Source organism: Vulpes lagopus, chromosome 10 (assembly GCF_018345385.1).
Source record: "Vulpes lagopus strain Blue_001 chromosome 10, ASM1834538v1, whole genome shotgun sequence".
NCBI lineage: Eukaryota > Metazoa > Chordata > Mammalia > Carnivora > Canidae > Vulpes > Vulpes lagopus.
The window spans coordinates 66,244,024-66,268,241 of NC_054833.1; the positions used below are offsets into that span (position 1 = coordinate 66,244,024).

General features: G+C 42.0%; 2 protein-coding genes across 17 annotated transcripts in view; one reads left to right on the plus strand and one right to left on the minus strand.

Moving 5' to 3' along the window:
* The window catches only part of NCOR1 (nuclear receptor corepressor 1), a 154,858-nt gene extending 144,599 nt beyond the window's left edge, over positions 1 to 10,259 (plus strand). For 11 of the 15 annotated variants that reach the window (XM_041770168.1, XM_041770181.1, XM_041770177.1 and 8 more), the window contains 5 exons: positions 345 to 487; positions 4,541 to 4,594; positions 5,053 to 5,274; positions 7,512 to 7,691; positions 9,173 to 10,259. In XM_041770168.1, coding sequence (XP_041626102.1) covers positions 345 to 487; positions 4,541 to 4,594; positions 5,053 to 5,274; positions 7,512 to 7,691; positions 9,173 to 9,360 — 787 coding nt within the window. In that variant the 3' untranslated portion in view covers positions 9,361 to 10,259. The remainder of the gene's footprint in view (positions 1 to 344; positions 488 to 4,540; positions 4,595 to 5,052; positions 5,275 to 7,511; positions 7,692 to 9,172) is intronic. The other 4 variants (XM_041770170.1, XM_041770172.1, XM_041770173.1 and 1 more) reach the window with 4 other exon arrangements.
* The window catches only part of TTC19 (tetratricopeptide repeat domain 19), a 40,082-nt gene continuing 17,562 nt past the window's right edge, over positions 1,699 to 24,218 (minus strand). The window contains exons 8-10 of one of the 2 annotated variants that reach the window (XM_041770184.1): positions 15,837 to 15,991; positions 14,254 to 14,416; positions 1,699 to 1,834 (exon numbers count right to left, since the gene is read on the minus strand). In XM_041770184.1, the coding sequence (XP_041626118.1) occupies positions 1,821 to 1,834; positions 14,254 to 14,416; positions 15,837 to 15,991 (332 nt within the window). In that variant the 3' untranslated portion in view covers positions 1,699 to 1,820. Of the gene's footprint in view, positions 1,835 to 12,415; positions 13,773 to 14,253; positions 14,417 to 15,836; positions 15,992 to 24,218 lie in introns of those variants that run through there. The other variant, XM_041770183.1, reaches the window with a different exon arrangement.

A 24,218-nucleotide genomic window follows, 5' to 3' on the forward strand; every position in this document is an offset into this window, starting at 1 on the left:
GCTAGAATAGTTCATGGTTTATGTGGCAGCCATAAGTATACCAGAGTCTGTGCTGTTAAGTAGATGGCATCATGGTGAGCTGTTTCTCTAAGTTTACCTGTGAACACCCATTTGCTGCTTATTTGGTCTTTGTTAAGAATCTCTGTCCTAGATTATCACCATTTTAGTCCTAATTTTATGACAGTGCTCACGTATTTGTCTGTGTCTTGTCATATGATGTAGGTTGTGACCACAAACATGAGATGGGGAAGTAGTAGCTTTCCCAAATAGTCTTTGGAAGTCCCCAGGGTTTGAGGCACATGACAAAAACAGACCTAATAATAGACACAACTGTGTCCCCACAGGAATGATTCCCGCTCGCCGGGGAGTATAAGCTACTTGCCTTCATTCTTCACCAAGCTTGAAAACACGTCACCCATGGTTAAATCAAAGAAGCAGGAGATTTTTCGTAAGTTGAACTCCTCTGGTGGAGGTGACTCTGATATGGGTAAGTGGGATTTCTTTCATGAATCCCCAAATAAAACCTGCATTAATAATGATCTCTCCAGTGTTGCCTCTCATGCGATCCTTGAGTCTGCAGGCCCTTATAGGCATCTGTCCAACCACATTTGATCTTAAAGTTTCTTCCCAGATGTCTGCCAGTGCATGAAGATTGCCTGCTAGAGAGCAAGAACTACTGCTTTCTGAAGCTGCCCATTCTCTCTGAACAAGCGTGGGGCCTAGGAAACTTTCCTTCCGTGGGGCTGGATCAGCTCTTATGCAGTTTTTTTTTTTTACCCACTGCTCTTAGTTTTGTCCCTTTGGGCCATCTCTACGTGACCTCTCCTCTGCCATTTGAAGACAAGTTATGTCCTTCAAGTCTTATTTCTGGAAACATCCCATTTCATCTGCTGTTCATCACATGCTGGTTCTGAGCATCCCTATTATCTCGAATGCTCTCCACAGAAAACCACTTTATTTAGCTCAGCCTCTCAGTAGGTTGTTAGTAGCATGGTATGATCTATCCCAAATGCATCACTATCAAGGGAGTCTTAAGTTTGTAGGAGGGTTTTTGGCAACTAATATAGTTAGGTTACAGTGTACATAAAACCAGTATACATAGCAAGGTCTCTTTTGATCTGCTGCTCTTGACCCAGACCTCTCCCTTGGTGTGCCTTTGTAGTTACTAACTCCTAAATACAGGCCAAGGTAGGCTGTGCCTATGCTGTTCAGTTACTTTTTCCACCCCAGCACAGTCTTTCTGGATGTCAGTACAGTCATTCAGCATTCATTTGCAAATGGATCAATCCACCATGTAAAACCAATTAACAATTATAATGGTAGCAGGCAGCTATACAGTTATATATGCGGAGGGGGAGAGAGAATTCTAGGCACTTGTAAGCACGTGTAAACTCCTTATGTCCTCACAATGACCCTACACGCTACCTAGTGTCATTGTCTCCACTGTGCCGATGAGGAAACCCAGAGGTCTGGTAAGCAGCATAGGCTGCCTAACTAGAGGGTCATGGGGCTGTGGTCACACCCTGGCGTGCTATGCTTCCAGTAGTGTGCTCACCGGCTTCTAACAGTTCCATACTCACAGCATCACCACCTGCATCGTTGGTAGATACTCTGCAGGACAAAGCTCTGTGGCATCCAGACCTTCCCTTTGGGGTAACACGCATGCGTTCATCGGAAGCTTCCTCATGCTCTGCTCCTCGGCACTCACACTATTGCTCAATCCCACTTCTCCATCTTTTCCTCGAGTATGTCCAGTGATGCAGCGAGTTGTTGGATCTGGGTGTTCCACCATCTGCTTTATTTCTGTGATCTGTGATCTACTAGTCTCCTGACCCTGTCAAAAGAAATTGTGGGCAATGAACTACAAACTGCCAGGTGGATGTGCTTCTGGATCTGACACTTTGTGATCAATAAAAGTTGAACATCAGACAGAATAAAGGATGAGCCCAGTGTCAGTTATTGTTTGTGAACTTTCTCTTCTGAAGTGGGAACATATCATCTAAAAGATAAATACTTTTGAACATCAGCCAGCATTGCTATGAGGCTTACAGATACCCTTTCTTCTTTTTTAAAAAAATGACATTTTCCCGCCTCATCCCTGGTTTCATCTGTTATTTACAGTGCCTCAGATGTCACCAAGAGTATGGCCCTCTCATCTTCAAATTCTCTCAGAACCTGGAGAGGAGTCTGTGAGAGCATGGGGACATTACAGATTTCAAAGCAGCCAGTTTAGAATGGTTTCGTCTTTGTGTGGTTTGCATTCATCCTCTCTAGTCTTGGTCTTGCCGTTTTTGTGGGAAAAAAAATTTTTTGGAAGTGCCAGATGACTTGAAGCAGCCTACTTTATAGTTTTATCTTCTATTTTCCATTGTCCTCAGGCAGTAGCTCTTTCATTCATTCATTCAATTATTTATTGAGTGGGGCTTTGTGCTGGGTGCTTGTACAATGACAGATGGTCTCTACTCTGAAATATATAGTGAAACAAGTACCTAACTTTAACAGAATATAGAATTTATTAACGTCTTAAGGCAAATACTAACAAAATTGCTTCAGGATGTTGTGATCGCCAGAATCCTTTTCCATTGTGGAAAGGACAATAAAGGAACTGTATTAAGGAACCCACAGGCTGATGGGTCCCCAGGGCACATTCAGATCTCGAAACAGAACTGAGAAATTCAAGCCATCAGCAACCAAGACCACCTTGTTTCAACTCTCAATTGGGCATGCCCACAGAGGACATCAGTGACTTTATTCTTCAAAAACTGTAATGTTTTAGAATGAACTTACTTTATTTGCTCTCCTGTGAGCCACTTTCCTCTTCCGGGAGTATTCTCTTCTCTTGGCTTTCAGATACGTTCTCCTGTTTTTTTTCCCTCTACTTCTCTGGCCGTGTGGTCTCCTAAGCAGCTCAGTCTCGCTTTGCCTGGCCCTCGGATGCTGGTTCTCCCAGTGTTCTCATGTAGTAAAATCCCCGAATCCTCCACTCTGGGGTTTAAACTGTGCTGAGAACTCCTGAATTTGTATCTTGAGCTCAGCTTTTTCTACTGAGTGTTATTTATGTACCTTTCTTAAGCATCTGGCTTCTGAGATGTCTAACACTGAATTAGCATTCGCCCTCTCCACGCACAGAAGTGTATCACCCCTCCTCCCTGGCCACGCTTACTTCCACTGTGGCTCCACTGTCACAGCATCATCCCTCTGGGCCTCTTTCTGTTGAGCCTGCCTTCCAGATGGCTCACACATGCCACTCTTCCTTGCTCCTCATTCCAGAAGCTATCATGCTCTCTCACAAGCTGGCCCATCTTCCTTAAAGCAGGGGGCCTCAAATTTTAATGTCACAGTCCTGGCGTCCAGGCCTGAGGACTTGAGAAGTTGGCACTTTCACTGAGGCACCCCCATGATGCTGTTCTGATGGCCTCAGAAATAACCCCACTGAACCGTGAGCTCCAGAGGCGAAGGAAGGAATCCATTTTAAGGGCAGGATTAGTGTTCTTATTGGTTGAAAACCTGAAGCATCTTTATCTGACCATTTTGATCAGTAGGAAGGTGATTTTATTACAATTTAACCAAATGCTTAATTAAATACTTGTCAAATGAAAAAAAAATATTTGTCAAATGAATGACTGAGTCCTATTCCACAAACTTCCAGGAGTGCGGGGAGGCCCTATCTTGTCACTTTGTATTTTTTTCAGGTTCAGTTTCTTTACCCTCTGTGTTACCTGACCCATAAGTAGAGACACGGTCCTTGTTTTATAGACTTCCTGGAGATTTTGCTCCTCTTCCTGTTGCCAATTTAAAGTTTCCCTGATTTAGTTAGTTTGTAGGCACATGCACCCCCCGGCTTCAAAGACTGTCTCCTCTCCAGGAAAGAGTCCATCCTGCTGCAGACACACCCCACACCCCCCATCATTCTCTGGGACCACCTGTTTAGCCGCCCACGTATTTCCTGCAGTCTTCTCTCTTTCCAGTTCTCAGCATCAAGCTGGAGGCTGTGATGAACACAACGTTTGTGGTCCCAGATTCCTCCCATTTCTGTGCTTTATAGGCATTTCCCAGGCTGCCCCACCTGCTGTCAGACTGTGCAAGTGACACATCACAGGCTGAGGGGGAATGAAAAGAACCAACAGGCAGAATCTTGGTCTCCTCCTGGGAATGCTGAGAAGAGTCGCACAGTTAGGGAAGCACACGGTCACTTTCATGTTCTTCCCCGCAGGGCCTGAGGTCAGGCCGCCTCAGGCTCAGGTCTCTTCACCAGCAACCGGGACTCCTTTCCTCTGTTTCTCCAGCAGTGCAGTCTCTTCCCCGCCTCTGGGTATAGCGCTCCTGTTCGGAGTTTCCTACCTCATCGTTTTTTATTGCCTGATTCTTTTTTTAAAAAAGTAATTATTTCTTTCACTTCATTTTCACTTAACTGGTGAAAAAGAAGGTTGAGATCATGGAAAATAAAAAGGTTAATTTTATTGTAGGGTTTTGAGACTTTATCTCTTTCAGCGTACTTGATTATCACACCTCAGTTAACTTGAATGTTTGTTTAATACAGCAGCTGCTCAGCCAGGAACTGAGATCTTTAATCTGCCAGCAGTCACTACCTCAGGTAAGCTTCACATCACAATATAGTTGCCACTATGAAATCAGTACACGGAAGCGGTCAGTCCAACAAATACGTATTGAGTACCGACTGCGTACCAGGGGACTGCTCCAGTGTGCAGAAGTGAGTGAAAGCGTATAATTTGGTCAGAGAGGAGATGGTCAGCAATAAAAACAGTTGAGATTCAAGAAATACTTTCTGGAAAGATCAGTGAACAAAGAGAAGAACAGCATAGAAACTAGGGAGAAGAAAATGGTTAACTTTAATAAAAGCGGGTGACTGATTCGTTCTCCCCGAGTTCTCACTGGTGGGTCGAGGCGGCCGGTTGTGGGCCTCAGCGGTGCTGCAGGCAGCTGGCCACACACTGTGTTCTGTGGGCCAACAGAACAGATGGAGTCTGTCCATTTCTGCTGCTCGATTTGCCTTTCAGAAGTAAGCAGAAATGTTGTGGTTGTCTCTTTCAGGCTCAGTCAGCTCTCGAGGTCATTCTTTCGCTGATCCCGCGAGTAATCTTGGTCTGGAAGACATTATCAGGAAGGCTCTCATGGGAAGCTTTGATGACAAAGTTGAGGAGCATGGAGTTGTCATGTCCCAACCTGTGGGCGTAGTGCCTGGTGGTGCCAACACCTCAGTGGTAACCAGCGGGGAGACCCGGAGAGAGGAAGGGGACCCATCACCTCATTCAGGTACAGTTTGCATTTTTGTGCCCTGCTGCTGCCTTTCCCAAGTTGTAATGAATGCATCACCATGAGAGCTCATTTTCGTGCTCTCAGAGTCACCTCTCAGGACTTTAGTTACTTACAGTAAGTTGGGTTTTTGTTTTGTTTTTAAACTCTCCTCAGACATTTTAGTAACATGAACAGAAACTTTAAAAAAGATGGAAACTTTTATGCAGAACAACACCCTTCAGCATTGGGTTTTATTTTTGTTTGCATCTAGTCCTTATCTGGATCAACACATTTTAATTATAGTACAAGTACAGTTTCATATCTGCTTTTGAATTTTAAAAAGGTGATAGGCCTAAAAGAATTTTAAGCTGTAAAGAGCAAGGAAAGTGTTCTTGTCTGAGAAGCATTGTTCTAGAAGTGTCTCTGTATAGACACACAGACAGACATTAGAACGAGATCATTCACACATCCTGGTAGAAGCAAGCACCCAGAAAACTGTGACTATAAGCTTCCTTTAAACCCTTTTTTCTTAATCTTTTGAGAACTAGTATCTCTTTTGCTTGAAAATTTACCTGCAGGTCCACAGTTATTTCCAGTTTAGGGTTTTTTCCTATTAACATCAGGCAAAAAGATCTCACTAAGGTTAAGAAAAAGATCAAGAGATCAGGTTTTTATCTTTTTTAATGACATATATTAATTTTAGAACAATATGAATTCACTTCTTGCTCTCAAAGAGGAGCGTGGTCTTCCTCTTTCTGGTCTTACCTCCTGATTTGTGCTGACTGACGTGTACGTTTAGTAAACTTGCAAGTGGTAGTATTGTGGCTGTGGTTGTGTGATCCTCCCGTGGCAGCATTTGCTCTGGGTTTCACACCCCTTTCCCTGAGGAGGGTGCAGTACTCCCAGACTATTCTCGCTCAAGTGTCTTCTTGCTACCCTTAGAGATGAAATGACAGTGTGGCACTTTTCTCAAAACATCCTGTAGACTCCATCACCTTTTTTTTTTCCTGCCATCAGTTGCTGTCTAAGAAATAAGCAGATATCCCCCTTTTCGGCAGGTGAAACTTACCTCCCCAAAGAATCCTCTTTTCCTCAATTTCAGTAAGCTAACTGATGTTAGGAAAATCTGACACACAATGAACACTGAGCATAGTGAGTGTGTTTGTGTCTGAATGTTGATTTTTATGCTCATGGAAATGTTCTACTTTTTGTTTCTTTTGTTGGTCTTTCCATTTCAAAAACATAATTATATTTTTGCTGGTGAGTCTTCACCATATCTGCTATCTCCTAATGATTTTTAGGCCTCTTGACCTCTTTCTGTGGCTTCTCCTGTGTCTCATTTTTCCTTTGTACTACTCCTCTTCCTGTTGTGTCCATTCTGGTCTTTGCTGTATCTTGTTTCCTAAGTTTTTCACCTCAGCCTTTGTGGTTATCATCTGTTCTTTGAGCTCCTTTTGTAAACTGGCTTCATAGATCTTGAAGTTTCTCTTCCGTATACGAAGATCTTTCTCCCTTGTCCTAGGATATCCTCTTCATTACCATCAAGGACTTGCACTTCTTCTATTTATAGAGTTCAAGGAGTCCATAGAGGGCATTCTACCCACCCTTTTCTGTAGCCACAGGATTTGGGGTGAAGTTGTGCTAGGGCTGAGGAATCCGTCTGCTGCTCACTGGGGCTCTGATCTCTTCTGAGATCTTTTTAATGTTTTGTTCTAGAGAGGGGCATCCCACTCCTGTGAACTCTGGGAAACAGAGCCTGGAATAACAGCAAGGGCCACCAAAACCTGCCAAGCTTCTGCTCGGGTCCAGCAGTGCCATGAAGGGGCTTCTGTTCTACATTGTTTTCTTTTGACATAAAATTTCCTTGGGTAGTGTATGAACTCCTCTACTTCACTCTAAAGTGGTAGGTGAAGAGGTAGTGAGGAGTTAAGAATTTTGTCAACCTGTTTTAATTTCCTTAGTTTCCATGCTCTAATGCTAGGAAAGAAATGATGTTCCAGAAATTTTGTTTCCTTGGTTACATGTCTTTAAGTTTATGGCATGAGGGCACACCCCTCATTTTAGTTGCTGCAAGTAAATTCAGGCTTTTAAATATTAATTTTTTAAACCTCATTGGGTATTAGGACCTGGATTCTTCATGCTACCTGCCACTCTGCTTCTTACTCTTAGCATTATACAATCATCAGCATTTTGGTAGGTTTTTAAGTTGAGAACATAATTCCTCTGTGTCAATAGTTAATTTATTTCACTTTTAGGAGGAGTTTGCAAACCAAAGCTGATCAGCAAGTCAAACAGCAGGAAATCTAAATCTCCTATCCCTGGGCAAGGCTACTTAGGAACGGAGAGGCCCTCTTCTGTCTCCTCTGTACATTCAGAAGGGGATTACCACAGGCAGACGCCAGGGTGGGCCTGGGAAGACAGGCCCTCTTCAACAGGTGAGGAACTTGCTAGAAAAGGAGTCTTCAGCTGATTCTTATTCAAGCCTTAGTTAGTACTTCTTGTAAAATCAGAAACTTTGGTAGCCTTGTTACAGTATCAGTAGGTTCCAATTTCCAGAGTAGAAACTGAATGCATAGAATCATAAAAATTTAAAGAATGCAAGGTGTGATGACCATGAACAAAGGAAGACCTCTGAAGACTATCCACTCCTCTCACTTCTCTAGTTTGCCAATAGCCAGCACTTGCTACCTGCAAAGCAAGGATGTCTGTGATTTCAGTTCCTCCCTGAACCAGACCTGAGGACCACTCCCCCCAAGTTACCGGGAACCTCTCATATGAACATTCTTAGAGAAGGTTCTTAGGGAAATACTGAGAAATGAAAGAAAGAAAGAAATGGGAATAGTGTAAAAAGCCATCCTCTCTCCTATGGCTCCCTATGTTTACACAAACTGATGAAAAGCATTATTCTAGGATATTTATTGTTTTCCATTTTGTGCTTACTTGTAAGCTTTTTACCCAAACCTAAGTAACCACAATAATAGTAGTCCTAAAAGGGAAAAGACTACTTTTTTTGTTGTTAAACTAAACTGGGATACTTGGTATAGATATAAATTTTAGGCTTTCACAGAATTATAAGCCATCTTTTTTTTTAGGAGTTAAATACACATGTAGTGGAAGAAATCTGAAATGCACTCTTCCCCTTAATTTATTAGTATATAAATTGCATATGGGTATTATACCAGCATAACCGAAGGCCTCTGCTTTATAAAATTGTATTGCATGCAAAATGATTGTGTACTAGTTTGGAAACTTCTAACCTACACAGTGATTGATTGTTCTCCAATCTCTCTCAGGGAAGGAATTAATTTTTGAAACTAATTACTTGATAAAATGGTAGGTTTTCCATTTTTAGAGCTTCTTAAGCAGAAAAAGGCTTTCTAGGGACAATGAAACAATCTAGGTACTGGCAGAAGGTAGCAGTGCTGTTGGTAGGTTCACATACCCGTCTTCCAGATCTTTTACCTTTTAAATCGGCTCAGTGAGATCCAGCAGATGACATGCGTCCTGCCATCCCCTGACTTTCATCCTCTGAGTATTGTACTCCTGCATTTATCTCTGAGTCAAGGAGCTCTCGGTGTAGACTCCTAGAGCTTAATATGCAGTAGGTCTGCTTTGAATCTCCACCTGGTTCTAGATTTCACTAAATATTCAGCCCTGAGCTTTCATTTCTGGGCTTAGCAACACTAAGCTCGTGCTTACTTGTGTCACTCAGCCTTTCAAGATTCTCACTGGTGCCTTATCATAGGTTACGGTCTGTTGTCGTGAAACCTCAGCCCTTCCATGTTTGTTTCATTTCGCTCTTGGTGCCACAAGACCATTTCAGTAGAATAATTGTGTCCTCCTCCATCTTATGGAATTTGTGCGTTCGGAACAGCAGCTGTGCTCATGACAGTGAAAACAGTTTTTCTTTTGTCAGGCTCAACTCAGTTTCCTTATAACCCTCTGACTATGCGGATGCTCAGCAGTACGCCACCAACACCGATTGCATGTGCCCCCTCTTCTGTGAACCAAGCAGCTCCTCACCAACAGAACAGGATCTGGGAGCGAGAGCCTGCCCCACTGCTCTCCGCACAGTACGAGACTCTGTCGGATAGTGACGACTGAACTGCACAGAGAAGGGGTCTTGGTGGGGCCAGGGTGTGGGGTGGGGAGCTCTTGTTTTTGTTGGTTTTATTTTTAATGGCAGGTCACAAACCTGTCCTCCTCTGACTTGTGCCCAGAGACTTTTCAGGAGAGCCTGGACCACGGATGATGAAGAAATGATGGAAATTTATTTGCAGAGTCAAATGGGGGGAGGGACAGGGAGACTGCCTTTGACACAGGCAGTTCAGTGAATTATAATAATAGTGGAGGGTTGAAATGTAGAGTTTTTAAAAAGTGGACAATTCCTGTTCTTACATCTGTTTGTAAAGAAAACCATAATGTCTTTAAATCACTTTTCTGTAAATAGATGACCTTTTTTGCAGTGTTTCCCCTTGCTGTAGTACTTGGTGTACTTATGTTCAAATCAGCGCAGCCACTTTGGGGGTAATTTTAAAAACAAACTCCGCACCGATCTTTTTAACCCTTGCCTTCTAAACAACCTCACACAGCCCAGTTACATAATGTTGGCTGTCATGGGCATTGTACTTTTATCCAATTTTGTTTTCTCTAAATTCAGATTTCCAGTGATGTTTCAAATCTTGTGGAGATGTTTAGATTTTTAACACAGACCCTATCATAAAATCTGTACATTACGTATTAGGGTCAAAGGTAGGAGAAGCAAAATTCTGCCATACTGTAAATTTCCAGTGCAGGCTTTAATTTTTTTTAATTAGTAGCACTGAAAAAATATTACTGCATGGGTATGTTATAGTTCATTTTTTAAAAGTTAAAAAAAGGCTTGAGGCATCCCTCACTGTTATGCACACTGGTGACTTTAACCATGCCCCTAAGTTTCTTCTGCATCTGATGCAGCCCAACAGAGCTTTTGTTTTGAAATAAATTTGACTACCCTGTCCATAGCCACATAGATCATGTGTGATTTAAGGCTCTTGATGTCTCAGGTTTCAAAGGAAAAACTAGTATCTTTCCTCTAGGTTGCTCGGGATTATTGGTTGAGTTAGAAGATAACAATCTGCATAGAATCTCCTCCGTCTCTTAGTCTCTTAGATTTACTTTGCACGGCATCCTGAGGTCTCGCAGTTTGGTCTGTTCACCACGAGCCAGTGTTTATTCTCCCTTTGATTCCTCGTGGGCAGGAGTTTATCGTTGAATTTTTTTCATTTCATGGAATCTCAAGGAGCAAATACTTTCAAAGAGTGAATTTTAAACTAATTACAGTACTTGATGGTCCGTTTCATCCTTTAACAGTTGATTGTTGAATTGAGTTTGTCCCCCGTACCACTAAAGCATGGCATCAAAAAACATCCTTCTGTAGCAAGAGGACAGGAACTGTTTTGGAAGGGTGCCACTGAAGATGAGAAAGGAGAGACAGAGGAGGTCTCTCAAGATGATACAGATTAGATACAGATTAGCACTTTATGGACTTCTAAATACTCAAGCCTCTAAAGCAAGCCAGTGGTGGTAACCACTGACTGTGCCTCCTCTGTCACAGGTTTCATAGGCCTGAGACCCTTGTGTCACCCTTAGCAATGGGGTCTGATCCCTGTTTTGATAATGAAGGTACTGGCTCAGGGCTCCGTCCACATAGTAAGCGACAAGGGCAGGCCAGGAGTTAAGCTTTCACGCCTGCTGCTACTCCACCCTCCTAGACTGGAGGTCCTCACCATCAGCTTTAGAGCAGATTTAGTGATCAGATTCCTTCTACTTGGAGAGTTGGTACTGCTCTATCATACATACACAGAAAATGCTAATGTGAATGAAAAACAGTAACTAAATGTTCCACATAACAGTATCTTAGATTTCACTAATTCATGGTGTCATCAGACCCAAGAGAGATGCTATTTTTCTATGACCCTGAAGGTCTTGAGCGATTCCAAATCAGAAGAGTGTTTGAGAACATGTTGGGTGAGAGCCTAACTTTTTACTGCCCCCCACCCCACCCCACCCCAGGAGCCTCAAGTGAATGGCTGTAACCCCTCCCCCACTCCGATCTCATCACAGTGCAGGTGTGCTCTGCTCTTCCCTCTGCCATTACTGGGAGAAGAGATTTCAGAATGGGAGATAAAATCCAGTCCCATTTCTTAGTTCAGAACACTGAAAGGCCAGAACTGTCACGTGGCTTACCTACAGAGCAAACCATCTGGGAGGCCGGACGTCCAGCGTGGCAGGACCAAATGGCAGCCGGCACCGAGAGTGGCCAAGGACTCGTGGACGTCAGCTGAAGGCCAAGGCAGGAGCTCTGTGCAGGCTGAGATTTCAGCGTTCTGAAGCTGCATCCTTGTGCATGACTTTTTAGCACCCCAGAACTAGATTAAGGTCTTCCTATACTGTTCGGAGCAGTAGTCTGACAGCCAGGTTTCCGGTGCATGTTTATGATTGGAAGTTTCATGATGTTTTCATCTTGGTATGCTGATTCCATTTTTAAATATTTATGCCCTGAAAACTCTGGTGACACAGTTCAAACACTTAAATTACACTATTTTAAACAATTCACTTTTGAAATCAGACCAGTCAGCAAAGTCCGTTCTCCTGCTTTGCTACCTTGTTTTACAACTGTGCAAATAACTCTCCTGGACACACCCACACAGAGAGACTGAGAACACCTACGGTTTTTTCAGCACTGGGACGGGACCATGAGCTGAAACCTTGTGGAGGATCAAACATTCTTAAATAAAACCTGGAGTGACGAATCTAACTTGCACTAACCCCTGCAATTGTGAAAAGGTGAAAACATTCTCAGTGCAGATGGTGAGTAGCTAACTAGTTGACAATTTCTCAAAAATCCCCAACAATAAATTAAGACTGGGTTGTGCTAAAAATTGGATTTCTATTCTATTTCTCATCAGTCTTGATGAAAGGAGCTAGTTGGGTGGTAAGAGAGGAGCTTAGGCAGGAAGCAGGAAGAAACTTAGATCTGCAAAATATAAAATTCTAGTTTTCATCTAACCCCTGAGGATTTGGACCTCAAGGTTTCTAGCGTTTTGGTTTTTTCTTGACTCTTTAGTAAGTTATTTCTTAGGAGGAGAAACTCAAAGATTACGGAATACATACAGTGTTGTTGTAGAGTCTCTAGTTTATTATGAAAGGATTCTTCCAGTATTTACACAGGAAACAAAAATATCTGTTTATCATTCCCACTCACACCCCCACCCCCGAAGGCTTACCAACAGTAATAGTGTTCCTTCGCGGCACCTACAAAAATCGCCTCTCCCTTAGGCAAATGGCTCTTTGCAAGACTTCGGAGGTCAGAACATCCATTACCTAGCTTGTGTGCATAAGCTTTATGCATCTGAGGCAGTGTGATAAGGCTCTTTCAACACAGTAGTCTATTCATTCAAGGTCATCTGACCAAATACACTCTCCCGAGACCTCGAGAGAACCCCACTGGTCCCTTCCTTATAGATGAGAACAGAGACCCAAATGCAAACAGCCAGGACTAGGATCCAGATCAGTGATTCTTACTGTACCAGCATTACATATCGGAATTACTGGGGGTATCTTACACATTACACTTGTGAGGCCCTACCCTGAGACCGAAGGTGTGGGGGTGCAGCCTGGGCACGTGCACAGGACTCTGTTCAGGGACCCAGGCTGCAGAGGGAGTGGAGTGCTCCAACAGCACTGACCAGAGCTCATATCATTCCTTTTCCCCTCTTTTTCATAGTCCTATGTCACCAGATCTAAAAACATACAGTTCACTTTTATTTATAGTGAAATGGGTGTATTTTCAAGGGCCTAATTCCTACTTTAAGACTTCATGCTGGACGCTGGTGCAAACCAAGACAATAGTTTTGCTCCGTTACGCATTACATCCCACACTGGGCTTCATGAAATAGAGGAGAAGAAAAAGAACTCACCATAATCCCTCTTTGCCATGAGACAGGTAGCTCTGCTCTGCCAGATATCGATAAAATGAAAAAGAGGGTAGCAAATCAACAGACCAAAATCAGAGGCTAGAGATGCCTGGCTGAATCCGCACACACCCACCCACAGAAAACTGGACTGTCTCCACCCCACTACACTGAGACCAGCACACACACGGCACCTCACTTGACATCTGTCCTTAGAAGTCGGAATCAGCCAGGGGTGAAAGTTGTTTTTCCATTAAAACGACAAAAGTGGCAGTGTACACAACTTGTCCTTCACCACAGCTAAGTTGACAAAACTTGAATATCAAGGAGAAAGGATTAAGCCATTGATTTGGGTGTCACTGAGACCAGAATTATCACTGTTGCTGAAAATTCCCTACAACAAAAAGGGATTTAGCACTTCATAAAATTAAGTTAAAGGTCTACTTTTTCTTGACAGCTCAGCCAACTCTTCCCTGATGTGCTGCATAGAAACCTCATCTCTTTTCAGCTCTGCTTGCTTCAGCGCTTCCTGGTAGATCTCCTTTGCTTGTGCATATCGTTCTAAAATAACCCAGAGAGAAGGAAGAACAGAGAGAAATGTAGGTTTTCAAAGTGATTCTGCAAGATTCTGCCGAGCAAACACTAGTGACAGTATGCGTTTAACCTGCTGTGTCCTTTCGAAGCGCTGGGCGGTCACTGCCTCATCTCACCCCCTTCTGACCAGCGGCTCAGGCTGCAAGCCGACCCAGGCCTCAACCCAGTGTGTGGGGCCCCGCTCCATCGGCCAGGGACAGCACCAATGACACTTTCTCTAGCTTCCAGGGGGGTCACCGGCTAGTGCAGGGCCATAGGAGTTATGTGACTTGAACACAATGGTACTTCAACCAAACATACATCCTTTTTTGGGGGATGGTCAGCCAGCCTTTTAATTCTGAAGCTTCCTGACTGCCCCTCGGCCCTCCCTAGAACCACTTCACAGATTCATACATCCAGTGACCCCCTTCCCTAAAGTCAAAGCAGTCTGGCTTCGGTGGCGCCCTACCTCTGTGCATCAGGATGGCGGCCAGGTTACTGAGCAGCATGTGCAGCTCGGGGTGCTCTATCTGCCTCGCCAGGTCGGACGCCTTCTGCACATAAACGCAGGCCTCATCGAAGCGGCCCTGTGCATCCAGGGTGGTAGCGAGGTCACTCATCAGCACGATGGTCTACACACAAGAGAAAAAACAGCCATTTAAAAAAAAATAGCAATGCAGATTCAACATTAACTTGGGAATTTGGCAAACTGAATCTATGCTTAAGATCTCATGTTTCCTAGCATTCCATAGAAGGTGAAGGGCTCAGCCTTTAACAAACTGCGTACGTTTATCATTCATATTACACAACAAACAGCATTAGTTTGACTCTTGAAAATGATACAAATCTAGAAACTAGGGAACAGGATATTACTTACTAATCTATTTATCAAATTCGAAGCACCAAAACCAACCAACCAACCAGCAAGAAGAAACTATAACTGATCTCATTTAAAGTTCAGCAATCCCGAGAAGCCGGCCTCCAGCACATTATAATGTCATTCCTGTTGGTGACTCTGAGACTCATCGAGAAGAAGAAATATATATATTATTGATTTTATGAAGATTCCATTTAAGAGTTTTTAAAATGTTGATACTAAGGCAGACCCCACCTCATCCCCTTAAAGTCATGCCTTTTTAAGCCTCAGTTCTAGTACTTGTGATTGGAATTCCAGATTTATCTTCTTCTTCTTCAGTGACAGTCCCTGAAGGGGACTCTGTCACCTCCCCTGAGGATAGGAGAATTACAGCCTAAGGACTTGTCCTGCCCATCAACCCAGCCTTGGGACATGTTCAGTCAAGTTAAAATTTCTGTGTCCCATGCTGGGGGTACCAGGCAATCTCAGACAAGTGATCCGGTTCTCACCTCTAAGAACTTAGGGGAGAAGCACTAAGATTTCAGTTCAGTGCATTCAGTGTGGAATTCTAACAGCTCTGCACGGTGCGGTTCAATACTATGTCGGCAGTTCCGACTTTTCAGTGCAGTCCCTCTCTCCTTCTTCCCCCCCCTCTGCCCCCGGCATTTTACCTGTGGGGTGAGGGAGGCAAGAACCTTCACATGGTAACCTGTTCCTCCTAAGATTCTGACTAAGATTCAGGATTCCAGAGCACTGGGCCGTGTACCCTGAGGGCCTGGAAGCACCAGTGCCCGGTTCAATCTACTGTTTGGAAAGGCTGCTCTGCTGTGTAAACCAATATGCCTGCAGAATGCTCTGAGCAGACCCAGTAATTGATATGAGGTCTCAAATCCTTTAAAAGAAAAAAAATTTTTTAAAGAAATCTCTACGCACGCACAACATGGAACTCAAACCCTTGACTTCAAGATCAAGAGTCGCATGCTCTCTTGGCTGAGCCTGCCAGGCGCCCCTCAAATCCTTTTTGAACCAAGGAGTTGGGGGTAGGAGAGTAGAAACAGGAAAAAGAACGGGCTGGGGCACAGAGGGAAACAGCTAGGACCATTGCTGGAGATCTGTCCCCAGTGAGTGTGGCATTTCACACCTGGATATTCTGAAAGCTTTGTTTTCTGGTTCCTCTTGCTGCTCTTCTCCCTTACCTGTGGGTGTCTTTCTCCTAGCATTTCTTCAGAAATCTGCAGTGCTTTTTCATACATCCTCTGTGCCTGTGACGGCTGCTTGGAGAACAGAAGGTAGCGAGCATAGGTGTCTAAGCACATGCCTAGGAGGAGGTGGGTGCTGGCTTTCTCTTCCACTAAGAAGGAAATAAGAGCATTGCTGGCATATAAGCACAATACAGAAAGTGAGGCAAAGAACTGGCCAAGCTTCTTTAACCTCTTGCTTGTTACCAAGGCCCACATAAATTTCAGTGTGTTGTGGTGGGGAGGGAGGACGTGTTTCCCCAAGAAGCAATTCTCAGACACCTGCTGGTGTCTGAGAATTCATCAGCTGTGACACTATCTGCCCAGACACAGTATCAGATACCACAGGTTAAGGGTTCAGTCCTACCAGACCACACCCCCTTCCTGCATCACACACCAGTCACAAGCCCCGTGCTTCTGCCCACCAGAGAGCTACACACTGGAGTTGCCAGTACGACCCCCTCCAACTAAGGATGCCAACTGCACGTCCAGGTTATCACCTGTGCTTCTGACCAACTAGCTACAAATCAGAGGTTCCTGGGACTTCCTCCTTCGGTTATGTTCATTTGCTAGAGCAGCTCACAAAACTCAGAACATTTTACTTACTAGATTACTGTTTATTATACAAGGACATAACTCAGAAACAGCCAGATGGAAAAGATGCACGGTGCAAAGTACGTGGGAAGGGGCACAAAGCTTCTATGCCCTCTCTAAGAGCACCAACTGTCCCAGCACCTCCACACGTTCATCAACCCAGAATCTCTGAGCTCTGTCTGGGTTTGCATGGAGGCTCCATTACACAGTCATGATGATTAAATTACCGACCACTGGTCGTTGATTAAACCTACAGCCCCCACCAGGTCAGGGGTTGGGAATGAACATTCAATCCTCTAACTATAGGGCTGGACCTCTAGACACACATATTTTAGGTGATGTCCCAAAGTCTCCTCATTAACATAACAAAAGACACCTTTTATCACTCAACACAAGAAATCCACCCATGGGTTTAGGGAGCCCTGAGCCAGAACTGTGGACAAGGACCAAGTGTATATGAGAAATATATTATTTTTAAGTTGAAACTGTATTTAGCAGAAATACAGTTAATACAGTAAGATAAATTCCAAGAATGAGTTAACAACCAAGAAAGTATAGGGCAAATGAAAGTGTTCTCAGGTGCAAAAAGGGCAGTGTGGGAAGAGACCAGAAAACACTCAGAATCCTGAACTAGAAAGTCACAAGCCAACTGAAAGAACAGTTACTCCCATTTGGTGAAGAAGATGATTAAAGGCTGCAATGATATAGCAACTCTGGACAAATTACAACATTTGACTACACAATGTCTGAAAAGGAACCAACTTAAAACACCTACTGCCACATGAAGCAGAGCATGCAGACCTCAAGAACAGGTATGAGAAGCAAGCCCACAAGTAAAGACCCTAGAGATAAGACACAAGTAACATGGACGCCGTGATGACCTAGACTGCAGGGAGATTCTGTGCCCGGCTCAGCTCAAAATGAACATTCACAGAAGTGTTTACCACAGATGAACTTAGGCAACCAAACCATGACACACCCGACTGATGATGATGTTTGGTTGGGTTTATCTGATGGCAAATTCACATGAAACACCTTTCCTTCCCTACCCTCAAAGTTTCAGGAAACGTACAAAAGGCAGACAGAATTTAAAGACGGCTATGGAATCAAGTAACAGGATGACCAATTATGGAAGAGAGTGTTTAAAAAGGCCAAGCACATGGAGTGAGTGAAGACAGCTGTGGACACACATCATCAGAGGGTAAAAGTTAAGAAACAATGCAAAGCAGAAATCCAAAGTGACTTGCTCTGACTTAATTATACACAAAAGATCTATAATCACCTAATAAAACCAAACTAGGGGCAGTTTTAAACAGACTGCCTTAAGAATATACTTTCAAAAAACACAAAAGTTATTTTCATAAATAACAAAAAGTATACATAAATTTATGGATAAATACAAAAAAAGCAAAGAGAAGATGGCTCCAGCTACCTACTACAAATAAAGATCCCACATCAGGAAGGAACACTGAAACCAAATATCTAACTATGAGCAAAAATGCTGAGCAAAAGCTTCTAGAATCGAGAAGCAGCTTAACATTAACAGTACTGTGAGATAATCTAATGGAAAAAAGGCAGCTGAAAATGAGAAGAATGAGACAAAGCTATGTTCCTGTCAAGTACAAACAAAAGTTCGGGAAGTAATTTATAACAGTGAGAAGACTCAGAACTAAAACACATGTTCTTCAAGAACGTTTAAAGGCAAAGCCTGTTTGCCATCTACCAAAAATATCACAAAACAATGTATAACTATTCCAACTCTGGAAATTCTATGCTTCAAAAATGACTGCCAACTCCTATTTCTGGGATTTCTATTAATTCTCTTCAAATATTTCTATATTTTTAAAAAAGTTCTTTTTACATTTTATGGTTAGAAAGTATGATAAAGTGACAGGTAATTCCAGTGGAAAACCATCACCACTGTGGTCAACAATGGAAATTAACCAGAACAGAAAAAAAGATGGTGAAGCTTTATAGAAGTAATTTATGAGGTAAAATTTTAGCTATAGTATTTTTTTTTCATTGTTAAAAAATGCATTTTAAATTCGTATCACACTTTGTAGTATGAAAAATGAAAATAATTTCTGGAGAATCTACTTCTCTAAAAACAAGACTAAGGGAGAAATAAAAAAGGCTCCATAATAAAACCTTTAGCATATGGCCAAGAGAGAACTTCACAGCTTTGATAAAGTACCAAAAGAATTCCTTTTCTAAGCAGTAACATTTAAAATATAGTTTCTTGAAATATTACTATAAAAACTGCTAGAAATTAGACAAGAACAAATCAGATAGCCACTAACAACCGAGACATACACTGGGGGTTGTTGTTCAGATAGAGCTTCCCCCAAAGTTTTATTTGAATCTGAAAAGGAAGTCATATTTATTTCTTCAAACTTTAAGTAATTCTTTTTACAAGTTATTTCTAACCAGAGAAAAAGGTAAGCTACCTCAAATCTGTCCATGAAACAAACAAGATTCAGCACAGGAATTCTTACTCAAAATATGAGCAAATGGAATTGTCAAATGCACAAAGGAAATGAGCAAGCAACAATTTTTCCAAGAATATGAGAAAGGATAGATCATTGTATTTAATGTATCAATCTATCATATTAGGCTTATATAAACACAGACTAAAAGGAATGTGATAAGATATGGGTTCTGAATAGAGGCTTCTGGTTCTAGTAATAATGACTGGTGATCTGGAAATCCTCTGCTTTGAAAGTGAGATAAAGTCTATCCTTTAATGCACAGCTGAGCTCCTGAGAAGGAAATCCCAAGGGCTGAACAACAGCAGTTAAGATAAAACCCAGAGTAGAAAGCGGGGAGGACTTGACACCACAAAAGCCCAGTTTGTGTTGGTTTTGTGGGGTGGCCTGAGTGTCTCTGTGATCCAGAACTGAGTTCTTCAACTTTTGCAAATCAGAGAATTGGATCTGAAGCTCCTTGCATAAACCAGAATGAGTGTCATAGGCTTTGTGTGCCACCTGCCCATACCCTGTCCTCACCAGGAACCACAGGGAAGCTTGCATGGGCCGGACTGGGATCTAGACGGGAGAAGGAGCACCAAAGAAATCTCTAATCATAGGCCTGAGCCATATGGAGCTTGAGGTCTACATTTAAGCATCTATTTCGGCTTGAACCTGAGTGCCTGGAATAAAAACCATCCCAGAGTCTCATCTTCCAGCTAAAACCCTGCAACAAATGAATTTATCATCCAAACTAAGCGTGAAACTTCACAATAAAGGAGCATCAGCAGACAATAAAAAATGAGCCTTACCCTCGAGAATTTTAGATAATCAACTAATCCAAGACTATAAACTAAGTCGGTTTTTGAGTAATTCCTTATGTGTCCAGTATGGTCCACCTAAGAGCCTTGCACGTGTTCTTCCTTTGCCTAGAATTTTCTTCCTTTAGAGACTGCGGCATGGCTTATTCCCTCCCATTCTTCAGGCTTCTTAACAATGAGGCCTTCCTGGACCCCTCTATATGACACTGTACAGCCCCCTACACATTCCCTGTGCACACATCCCTTCACATACATGTCTCCATAGTACTTCATCATCTTTGTATATACTATCATTTATTGGATAGACAGTGTTTATTATGTGTTTCTCCTCCACTAGAAATTGAGCTCCACGAGGTAGCAATTGCCTTTTATTGACAGCTGTCTCTCAGTACCTAGTAACGTGTCTGGCACATAACAGGCATTCAAAAAATATTTCTTGGAGGACTGGTTGAATGAATGCACAAATAAAAATCAATAATTAAAAACATAAAGGTACTAAACTAAAGATAGAAGAGATACAATGAAACCAAAAATTAACTGATTCTATCACATCCAAAGTTTAATCTCTATATATGAAATGCTCTCAAGTGAAAAGACGAACACAAAAAGATACATAACCTACAAAATATAAATTTATGTATTTGGCTAAAATACATAAAGAACTCATAAATCATTTAAAAAAGACAACCCTTCAAAAGAAGATATGCAAAGGATATAAAGAGAGAATTTTCAGAGCAGGAAATCCAAATGGTCAATAATACATGAGAAGATGTTCTGATTCTCTGGCAATCAGAAAAAAACACTGAAACCACAATGAAATTCCATTTCACACCCACCAGATCATCAAAAAACAAAGTCCAGCAACGACAAATATACAAAGCAACAACACAAACACACTGCTAGTGAAAATGTAAACTGGTAAAACCACATTGATAAGCAAACTGGTAATACCTAGCATACGCCCCCCCAGCAATTCCACTCTTAGGTACATTCCGGAGAGAGTAGTTCCCATGCCTGCACAGAGACATGGGTTCAAGAAGGTTTAAGGGGCTATTATTTCCCACGGTACAACATTCATCCAGTGGGATACTAGACCACAGTTGGAGGGAATGGACCAATTAGAGGGAGTCACCCCTTCTTGACAGATACAACCCAGCAGACATGCAGTTTGGCAAGGAAACAGGCCTTTGTGAGAAGAAAACCGATGCACTAAGTATCAACATGGATAAATCTCAACAAAATAATGCTGAGTAAGAAACTGCAGAAACAAGTGTATAATATGATACATTCATATAAAGTTTGAAAACACACTGGGGCGCCTGCGTAGCTCAGTCAGTTAAACGTCTGCCTTCTGACTTTTGGGTTCTGGGATTTAGCCCCGTATTGGGCTCCCTGCTCGATGAGGAGTTTGCTTCTCCCTCTCCCTCGCCTGCTTCCCCCGACCTTGTGGTTCTCAAATAAATAAAATCTTTAAGAAAGTTTAAAAACATACTAGCCTCACTTTATATTGTTTACTGATATATACAACTGTAATAAACAGGCCTAAGAATGATAAAGATCAAAACCAAATTAAAAGAACAAACAAAAACCCACCAAAATCAGAATAGTATTTACACCAAGTGGGAGTACGCCTGGGATAAAACTTAGAAAGAAAAAAAAAGAATTCTGAGCACATACGGTAAATACTTAAATTTGACAAAGTGAAGGGGGAAGGTATACAGTTATCTGTGAAAGTCACTACATTTCATTTTTGTTTGAAATCTTTAAAAAAAAAAAAAGCCACAGAACTTTTCTGAATGTTTAAGACAATAATATGGACTATAAACTGGAGAAATTCCCAAAATATAAAGAAGCTGAGGGAAAGAATAAATATAAGGGAGAATAAATATAAAGAGAAGAGAGAGGCAGATATTTCAGTAACAGACACACCTGGATAAAAGACCACACTAAGTAGAAGCAATGTTCACAGAGATGTATTCAGAAGCTCACAAGACCTGAATCTCAGAAATGAAGGTTCATCACAGACCAAGCAACATTCAGAAAGAGATTAAGCCCCCTAACCTTATGCTAACAAAACCTCCCAACTCCTACAAAGCAATCCATTACGAACAAGCTATCCCCAAAAGAAGGCAAATAAGTTGTCTGCAAAATTTTCTGCAATAAATCCCAGTAAGTCTAAAATTGCGATCATAGAGAAAAAACAAGTAGAGAAAGGGAAAGGCAGAAGAATTCTTTACTGTACTCCTCTCATCTTACAGAAGCAACTGAGAGCCCTATGTACGCCATCCTTCCAAATTGTAAGTGGAAGGAAGTTTAGTGAGGAGAAAGTCTCTATGGCAGGAACAGAGAACAAAGTTAACAAAAATGGAACCATTTTTTAAAAAGATTTTATTTATTTAATTGAGAGAAAGCATGAGAGAGCATGAGCAGGGGAGGGGAGGGGCAGAGGAGAGAAAGTAGCAGGCTCCCCGCTGAGCAGGGAGCCCAACAGGGCCTAGATCCCAGGATTCCAGGATCTTAATCTGAGCTGAGGGCAGCGCTTAACTGACTGAGCCACCCAGGTGCCCCTGAAAGCATCTGTTTTTTACGTGTGAAAATTAGCCCGGGATCGAGTCCCACATCGGGCTCCCTGCGTGGAGCCTGCTTCTCCCACTGCCTGTGTCTCTGCCTCTCTCTCTCTGTGTGTCTCTCATGAATAAATAAAAATAAAATCTTTAAAATTTTTTTTAAAAATTAAAAACTAAACAAAAAAAAAGAAAACAAAAATTAGACCAAACATCACTCTCAATGCTGATTTCAAACAGACTTTGAGATTTTGTATAACAAGACAATGATATTCAGATTAGGTTTAGATTAAGTCTAAACATAGACTCCTAAAAAGACACAAAAAAGAAAATGAGTTTAAAAGTTTAATGGTAAGATAATCAATGTAAAACAAATTTGTGACCAAAGTATTGGGTTTTGTTTTAGAAAAACAAAACATTGTTTTCTAGTGCAGGGTAACTCACAATGACAATACGTATCTAGGACTGTTTAAATAGCATAAAAACATGTATGAAGAAAAAAAAATCACAAAGCCAAACTATCTTGTCTAGAATTAGACAAAATCAGCAAGGACACAGGACCTGAACAATACTTTAGGCCAATTGGATCTATCCAACATATACAGAACACTCCACCCAACAACAAAGGCATACACATTCTTCTCAAATGTACATGCAACAGTGTCTAGGACAAATCATACACTAGGACCATAAGACAAGTCTCAATACATGTAAAAGAACTGAAATAGGGGCATCTGGGCGGCTCAGTCGGCTTGAGCATCTGCCTTTAGCTCAAGTCATGATCCCGGGACTCTGGGATCTCCCAGGTACAGCTCCCTGCTCAGCAGAGAGCCTGCTTCTCCCTCGTCCTCTTCCTTCCCGGACTCTGACAGAGTATGCTGTCACTCACTCTCTCAAATAAATAAAAAAATTTAAAACAAATAAATAAAAATAAAAGTACTGCAATCATATAAAGTATTTTTCTGATCACAATGGGATGAGCTTAAAAATCAGCAAGACAAGGAAACACTGGAAATTTATACATATATGAAAATTAATCAACACGCTCCAAAATATCCCAAGGATCAAAGAAGAAATCACAAAGAAAATGAGAAAATACTTTGAGGGATCCCTGGGTGGCGCAGCGGTTTGGCGCCTGCCTTTGGCCCAGGGCGCGATCCTGGAGACCCCGGATCGAATCCCACATCAGGCTCCCGGTACATGGAGCCTGCTTCTTCCTCCGCCTGTGTCTCTGTCTCTCTCTCTCTCTCTGTGACTATCATAAATAAATAAAAATTAAAAAAAAAAAATCAGCAAGACAAGGAAACACTGGAAATTTATACATATATGAAAATTAATCAACACGCTCCAAAATATCCCAAGGATCAAAGAAGAAATCACAAAGAAAATGAGAAAATACTTTGAGATAAATGATAACACAACATACCAAAATTTACAGGATGCAGCTAAAATGAGAGGGAAATTTACAGTTGTAAATGTCCGTATCAGAAAAGAAAGATTTAAACCAACAACCTGATCTTCCACCAAACAAACATGAAAAGGAGCAAAACAAACCCAAACCAAGCAGGAGAGAGAAACCAGTCAGGGAGGTCCTACATAAATTGAGAGTAGTAAACACAATGTAAACAAATTTAACAAATCAATGAAGGCATCACATTCCAGCAAACTCTTGCAGAGTACTTAATGAGTGCTGGCCACAGTCCTGGAGCATCTAACTCCCCTAAGAACTCTACTAGGTAGACATAGGTTCTACTCTTATTCCTGTTCCATTCATGAGGAAACCAAGGAAAGAAGTTACATATCTTGTCTGCAGTCACACTATAAGAAGTAAACGAGCCAGAATTCAAACTAAAACTCTGGACTTCCAACATTCATGACACCAAATACGTGACCAAA